At 33.6% G+C, this 8002-nt stretch overlaps 2 protein-coding genes across 2 annotated transcripts; one reads left to right on the top strand and one right to left on the bottom strand.

Moving 5' to 3' along the window:
- Positions 1 to 268: 268 nt before the first annotated feature.
- On the top strand, positions 269 to 3472 carry LOC108323173 (telomere repeat-binding factor 5). Its single transcript, XM_017555537.2, has 6 exons — positions 269 to 647; positions 745 to 968; positions 1198 to 1282; positions 1822 to 1905; positions 2738 to 3041; positions 3126 to 3472. The coding sequence occupies exons 1-6, from the start codon at positions 498 to 500 to the stop codon at positions 3155 to 3157; spliced, it is 879 nt and encodes a 292-aa protein (XP_017411026.1). The 5' UTR covers positions 269 to 497; the 3' UTR covers positions 3158 to 3472.
- Positions 3473 to 4243: 771 nt separating this feature from the next.
- Positions 4244 to 7493, bottom strand: LOC108323170 (glycylpeptide N-tetradecanoyltransferase 1). Its single transcript, XM_017555534.2, has 2 exons — positions 7391 to 7493; positions 4244 to 5790 (listed from the first exon to the last, which is right to left on the bottom strand). The coding sequence occupies exon 2, from the start codon at positions 5764 to 5766 to the stop codon at positions 4462 to 4464; it is 1305 nt and encodes a 434-aa protein (XP_017411023.1). The 5' UTR covers positions 5767 to 5790; positions 7391 to 7493; the 3' UTR covers positions 4244 to 4461.
- Between the last annotated feature and the right edge of the window lie 509 nt (positions 7494 to 8002).

Below are 8002 nucleotides of genomic sequence, written 5' to 3'. Positions count from 1 at the left end.
AAGAGTTGATGATCAATTAATAAACTAATAATAATAGTAATAATAATAATGATAATTCGGTCATAAAATTGTAATTGGGAAAAATTCACAAGAATGCAAATATTCATAATTTTCTCTCATAAGTAAAATCTATTTGTGCATGTTATTAACAAATACAAAGCGAAATCATGAATTCAATAAAACAGTATTTGGAATTAAATTTAAAAGTTAAATTTTGTTCACGTATCAAATTTAAATACGAACTTAAAATATGTAAAAGAAATTAAGTTGATTAGATTGTTAATTTTTGAAGTTTTGAATCTAAAATGTATGAAAGTTGAAGACATGAACTAGCTGAATCAGTGAAGAAGGAAAGAGAAGTGTGAATTCGTGTTGAGTTGTGATAGGAATGAGATGAATCAGTGAAGAAGGAAAGGGAAGTTTGAATTTGAGTTGAGTCGTGAATGTGAATGTGAATGTGAATGTGAATGTGAATGTGAATGTGAATGTGAATGTGAATGGGGAATCAGAAGCAGAAGTGGACGCAAGACGAAGAAGACGCGCTCATCGCCGGAGTTGAAAAGCACGGTCCCGGAAAGTGGAAGAACATTCTCAAAGATCCTCAATTCGCCCCTTTCCTCACTTCTCGTTCCAACATCGACCTCAAGGTAAATCCTTTAACCCCGAACACCTTTTCTTTTCTTCAATCTTATTACAATTGGGTTTCGGTTAGGGTTAGGGTTGTTACAATTCCCTCTCTTTCAGGACAAATGGCGGAATTTGAGCGTCAGTAACGGTTCTCAAGTCTCCAAAGACAAACCTAGGGTTCCCAAGCTCAAGGCTCTTCCTCCTCCTCCACCTCCAACTGCTGCCACCTCCTCCACCGCCACCGCTCCTCAAAACGCCCTCCCTGCTCCTCAAAACGCACGGACTGAGGTCGCTGCCCTTGATTCTTCTCCGAATGGTCAAGATGTCAAAAACCCTCCGAGGTATGAAAATAGCACTATGTATGTACTCTCTTTTTTAATTTGCGCCAGTTAACAGATGTTTGATGCTGTATTAGCAGTGTTGCAGTCATTATTGTTTTACATTCATTGGCCCTCCAATTACAAATTCGAATTCTTTTATTATGAATATGAAAAATGGCAACCTATTTGTTCTGCCAATTAAGATCATAATCTGAGGAGCTGTCTGTCGATACTTTTGTTCTTTTATCAGGTATAATGCAATGGTTTTTGAAGCTCTATCAGCACTAAAGGATAATAATGGATCTGACCTAAGTGCCATTGTTAGTTTCATCGAGGTCAGATGAAGATCTTTGTTACCAATGTTTCGATAATATTTGTCAATGATATTACTCTATATATATTTTGTAAAGTTGTTAGAAGAATACTTGTTTTTGAGATTATGATATGGGTTTTACATTTCAAAACCTAGAATGGAAACGCATGTCACTTTCAATATGTAATTCTGTGATCATTATCATGCTTTATAGATCTGGAGATTTTAGTTCCAGCTGTTTCTTTAAGTTTTCTGACTTAGCAAAGCAGTCTTATTGGAGAGTAATCAACAATTTTTTGTCTATCAATGTATAAATATTTTGGGTGGTAACAACCGTAACTCATCCGTTTGTCATCACTTACATTTTGGTATTTGAGATCAATTCTTGAACTCCAAGACCCTGCTAATGGTTTTGTTTAGGCCCTGCTCCTTTTTTATGGCGAAGAGGGGAATAAGAAAATTACTTTAATATGGTTTGCTTATTGTCTATATTATCCGTTAGTTTTAAGTATTTTTATTTGAGAATTTAATTTGTAACAAGCACTAAACATAATACTGCAGCAAAAGCATCAGGTTCCTCAAAATTTTAGAAGGGCATTAAGTACAAGGTTGAGGAGGCTTGTTAGTCAAGGGAAACTTGAAAAGGTAATATAGTTTCAATATGGTGAATTGGTGATTTTACTGTATTGCATATTATAGTTGAGTGTGAGCCTTGGTACAATGGGTTTGGGGCTTTTTTCTTACTGTTTCAACTACTGGAAACAACATCTCTGCTTGGTAGAGTAAAACTATATATATCTACTCTCACCACTACTCAATTCTAACAAGGTGGGAATCTCATACATTGGACTTTCTTTTTCGTATATTTTATTGGTTTTTCTCATACATTCAATAATCTAATTTGAGTTCCTTAAAGAAAAGTTATAGAATTTGTCACATGTTCGTAATAGGAGAAATACATTCTTATATTGGTGGGGGAAAGATATGTATTTTGCTTATTTATTATGACTACAACCTATTTTTTCCATAAATTGTGATCATCATTTATGAACTTTTGATATGTATATGCAGTACCGAACCATTAGTTTTTTCTTTTTACATATTTACCAATATTGTGTATTTATGCTTTTCTTCATGCACCAAAATTGCACACACTCATGGACACACACATGTGAACACTTTTGAAATTGTAATAATCATTTATTGACTATTGGTATATTTAGGTAATTATAAAGCAATGAGTAATGTGATCTAAAATATTTGCACATTTATTTTTACACAATCATCACACCTGTGTACTGTGTTTCGCGGCTTCCATTTTTAGGACTTTTTATGTTTCTCTTCTTCCAATAGGCTATAGGCTCCCTCCCGCCGGGGACTTTCCATGCAAGCATAAATGTCATATTTAAGTTAATGGTCTTGAAGCTTGAAGCATGTCTCAGTCTTGTAGGATTAATCTACTCTTTACCATCTACAGGTACAAAATTGTTACAAAATAAAAAAGGATGTCACCTCCGGGGCAAAATCACCTCCACCGAAACCAAAGGATGTCCGGCCACGGCAATTACAACCACAACCAGAACGGCAATCCCCAGCTTCTGTCATTACGGCATCTAATGATACAATAAAGGAAGCTGCTGATACTGCGGCCTACAGAGTTGCTGATGCTGAAAGTAAATCATATCTGGCTGCGGAAGCAGTAAAGGAGGCAGAAAAAATATCATTGTTGGTTGAACATAGTGATTCAATGTTGCAGCTAGCAAAAGACATATATGAACAATGTACTATAGATGAGCTAATTTGTGATTTTTTAATCCTTTTGATTGTTTTTTATTACTATTGATCTTGTGGGTCTACTCATGCAGGTTCGCGTGGTGAAATTATCCTCTTGGCTTAAGATGGTCAACGAAAAAGGTCTATGAATAGATTCAACTTGATGTTGATTTCTATATCTAAAATTTTGTTGATTCAATGAGATAGATATATATCATTTTTTGGGTGTATTGTATCAGATTCATTTAACAATTTTTATTCCTAAAATTTGTATGGAAAGTCATGTTTGTAGGCCATGCATATTTTCTATTCTTTAGAAGTATTATTGGTCCACCAAATCTGTCCAGATTTGGAACTAAAGTTTATACAACAGACTTATTTATGTTTTTTTTAGCGTTGTAATATAAATCATTCTTGTATATTGGATTTAGTGGTCTAGAATTTATCCATCCTATGTAATTCTTTTATTTGAAAGTGAAATTAAAACAGAAGATAGCTACGGGTAATGTTAAAGATTACTTAACCATCAAGTTTCTCTATGGTTTAGTTTACACTCTTGCAGTAATTGAAGTATTCACCTGTAAAATATTAGTTTGATAAAGATTTTATATTAAATACAACAAAATTGTATCTGATTTTGATGTTTGTTTGTAATGATTTTTTGATATAGATTTAAAAAATCAAATTGCAAATATTTTTAATATTTATTAATATTTCAATTGGATGTGGACAATAGGTATTTTTAATTTTAAAGTATCTTATGCTATTTATTTTAAATTTTGAAATTTGGAAAAGATTTTCCTAATCGAATATCAAATAAGTTTGCCAGTGCTAATTTTTAATAAAGATTATTTTTATCAATTAAATGTAAATGCAATAATTTCATTCGCCTTTATCATTATAATTGAAATTGATGTGCTAACATTAAATTTTGATGCTTTTTAAAATTTTCAAACCACTCTTTAAAGATATTTCTTTTAGATGTCCTTCGAAATGTAGTTGACATAATTCTTGGCGGCTTCATAAAGTGACGTGTTCTATCATTAAAATTTCAAGATTTTGAGAAACATGAGGAAAGAGTAATCCAACGACACTGTTCAAATACATGTTGAGATGGCTAACATGCAGTAAAATAAGCTATTACAGTCCAGTAACAAAATCCCAAGCTCTACAGAAAAAAAATATAATAAGACATATAAGTCAGAACAAAAGACAAATAAACAGGAACTAGAAATCCGTAAGTTATACCAGTCTGTGGTATCATCACAGGTTTGCCTCCAAGGTCTTTGTAAAACTTGTTTGTTCAAAAGTAAAAACAAAATTTAAGGTCCACCTTGATCATCACATAATTCGCAACCATACAATGTCTACAACAAAACCACCACGAATCCCAAATCATGCATAACATGACAAATTTAAAAAAGTTAGCTACAGAAGCACAAGCCCAAGCTCTGACGGCTTCAATGCATGCCTTATTCGGTAGTTGTAAAGATAATAATGAAGTTTTCCATCACCTGGTCCAAACTTGAGATCCCTCAAAAAGGTCTCATTCTGCATGACATCCAATGCATTGAAAACATCATAATCCTTCTGTTTTGCGACAATGAGAGCATCATTCATCAGCTGAAGCAAAGGGGTGACAGTGGAAACATTATAGAATGAATATGCTGCTTTCAGAAGTGAATAACTAGGGTGGCCAAGGATAGTAGAAGGAAGTGTGTAAAAACTACAGAAGTCAGTGACCTCATGAGTTTCGGGACTTTCAACTAGATAACTATCAATAACATCGTCCTTTGGCAGAAGCCAATGCTCCACATCATTTTCATCAAAATCGGGTGCAACAACAAAACGGCTTAAATAAGTCCTAATTAGCCTTGTAACTGCGGGAACATCATGAATTTCCATTTTTCTGAACCCTGGGGTGACTGTTGATTCTGGCAGCTTGTAAAGCTTGATGGTTCGACTCATTGTCATTCGTGCACCAAGCCGAGAGAAACCAACATCAATTAGCTTCTTGGGGTTCAAAGATCTGTGCCAGTATTGACAAGTTGCTATTGGTGTAGGAAGAATTACTCCAGCAGTATAAGCTGCCTGCCACATATTTTCCAGGTGCACCCTCCTGGTCACCTCTTTGATCATGACAGGAGCAAGCCTCTTTGTTCTAAGTTTCTTATGGACACACAGGAAATTGATCTCTGCCATATGAACAACCTCATCACGAACTCGGATTCTAGCAGGAATACCTGTTATGAAAGCAACCATCTTCTTGGTACTTTTAACACGAACACCAATATGCCAACTCCTAAAATATCCAGGAGGTTGCAGAGCCCAGCGCAGAAATTCCTTCGAGTACTTAAATCGAAACATGTTCTCATCATCCTCAACATAGTTATGAGCAAGAAGGTTGTATACTTCATCACACATGTCCTCGGAGTTGATGTCACAAGTAACCCATTCATAGTGGTCAGGAAGGTTGTAAGGTTCTTGTTTGACCTCAGATAAAGGGGTTGGAAGTTCAATAGGGCCTTCTGACAAACTGGAGTCTCCTATATCCTTGAACTGCCCGACAGGTTGGGTTTCCCAAAATTTATGTCTTTTTTCCAGGGAGAGAGATTCTTGAACTTTTTGTACTAAATTATCCAATGCAAGATCACTTTCAGCTGGTGCATTCCCATCCGGGTTTGGATTTTGTGTTTCTTCAGGTGATCCAGAGGAAGGATTGCTGTCAACCATTTAAAATGCTTTCAAAATAGCGGTCTGAAAGACAAAATAAAGATTTTTCAGTAAATAAATTTAGTAGGACAAAGCACAATTTTCTCTCAATTCCCGCAACTTCAGTATTCCTTGATCAATGCCTTGTGGACAACTATTTTCTACTTCTATTCTCATCAATGAGCAGACACCAATATTTTATATATATATATATATATATATATATATCATATAAAAACCCAAACTAATATTTAGAGTTAAATACTGGCCACTTGATCTTTATGATACAATTAAAAGCCAAGATCCAGTGTGGGCCAAAAAAAGAAATACAAATGTCTACAAGCTATCTCCCATTCTCATTTCAAAGGGACAAAACATACAACTTAACTCTTAAAGAAACTTGAGTTATTGCTGAAAGTATTCTTTGAAATGTGAGATACACATGTAGGTGAAACAAGTTGTCATACTATGAAATGCTTATTTGATGGGATCAGAGTTGCACTAAAGATAATAGTTGGTATTTATTTTCACATAACAAGTTAACAACTTCGGCACAAGTTCATCAGCATGGGCCATTATGAATTTACTTTGCATAGCCACTATTAAGATACTTGAAGCAATGCTTGAATGTTTAAAGTGACATGTTCTAGTTGGAAACGGCTAATTCAGTGAAACAAGTAAAATTAGCTTTGGCTTTGGTATGCAGAGGATAAAATAGCCAAATTGAAATTCACCAAGTGAAATCTAGTACACTTCACAAATAGAATTACGTATGATAACAGAATAGGAAAAAGTAAAATTTCCAATAATCAACAATTCAACAGAATTAATGTTTCCAACATTCCTCTTCAAAACAGGATTACAAAGTTCAACACCAAACAACAAGATCCATTGTTTTATTTTTTGGTTTGCACCAAAAATAACCCCCAACCAATAGTCGGAGATCCATTATAGTCCAAGGCAAACTTAACACTGACTAGAGGATCCATTCCCATCAGGCTTCTTCAGGTGATCCAGAGACAACCGTCTGCAATTTTCTTAGAACGGCAATCTGAAAGACAAATTGACTATGTTCCAACAATTTGATAAAAGAAGATAAAGTTTTCCTTAGCACTGAGTGGTGCAAAAGTGTTCCTCTATATTTCATCGGTAGGCAGAACAACACCTAACCAAAACTTTACCTGACTAAACTGATTCAATCTGTTGAGCTTCCAAACAAGTCCAATCAGTCCATTTTTAGCAAACAAATTTATATATTTATTTCTTAGAATTTGAATTTGGGCATAATTAAACTCCAAAAACTAATTTATACGACAAGGGTTATCCCCTTCCTATATTCACTATTTTAGTCATATAAATGTCCAACACAACTGTTCAATAACCCAACACTCTATTTTTCATTTCTTTGGCGCAAAAACAAGAAAGCATGTTCCGAACACATGACCAAACAGCAAAGCTTGAATATATATATATATATATATATATATATATATATATATGTTCATCTAATTATATCTAAAGCAATTTTGAAAAAGGGAAATGAAGTGAAAACGAAGAAGGCTAAGAGCATCTGAATGGTAGCAAATTCGGATGAGCTTGATCAGGATTTTGAGTAAAGTAATTAGTAATGAGTGAATGAATTTACCTGAGAGTGTGAATGAATGAAGGAGAAGAAGGAGAAGAATGGAATCAACCAAAACTGTGAACGATTTCCTGAGATCCCGATGTTCACATAGACAAAAGGGTTCGGTTCCCTACTTCAGGCCTTTGCTAAGACTATCCAATGGGCCAGGCCCATAAAAAGTTTTCCTAGACGAGCCTATTCTCAGTGGAAAATTCCTTCCTTCACCCCCATAATTGCTTCTTGCACCTATAATATTAAAAAAATTGAAATAAATATATTTATTGTTTTTAAACTATTATTAAAAATTGTGTTTTATTTCTAAACTAAATTATAAAATATTTAGTCTCTTTATTTTATGAGTCAATGTAAAATAAATATGTCCAATAGATTATATATATATATATATATATATATATTGTTTTTCACATGAAATTTATAATAAATTAAAATATAACATTTACGTATTATTTATAGACAAAGATATTTTACATTGAATTTCTTAAAATACAAAATATAGTTTAGGAAATAAGCACACTTTTTTTCGTAATAATTTTTGAAGATATAAAACATATTTAACCTAAAAAATATCGATTTTCTGTCTTTAATATTAAAAGTTACTATAAATATGAATGA

This window comes from Vigna angularis, chromosome 9, assembly GCF_016808095.1.
Source record: "Vigna angularis cultivar LongXiaoDou No.4 chromosome 9, ASM1680809v1, whole genome shotgun sequence".
Lineage (NCBI taxonomy): Eukaryota > Viridiplantae > Streptophyta > Magnoliopsida > Fabales > Fabaceae > Vigna > Vigna angularis.
This window is presented reverse-complemented; position numbering and strand designations above follow the sequence as displayed.

Bases quoted from the DNA above. Each gene is read 5' to 3' on its own strand.
- LOC108323173 (XM_017555537.2), top strand. From the start codon at position 498: ATGGGGAATCAGAAGCAGAAGTGGACGCAAGACGAAGAAGACGCGCTC. The intron at 969-1,197 runs GTATGAAAATAG...TTCTTTTATCAG, and splicing joins GATGTCAAAAACCCTCCGAG to GTATAATGCAATGGTTTTTG. The intron at 1,906-2,737 runs GTAATATAGTTT...TACCATCTACAG, and splicing joins GTCAAGGGAAACTTGAAAAG to GTACAAAATTGTTACAAAAT.
- LOC108323170 (XM_017555534.2), bottom strand. From the start codon at position 5,766: ATGGTTGACAGCAATCCTTCCTCTGGATCACCTGAAGAAACACAAAAT.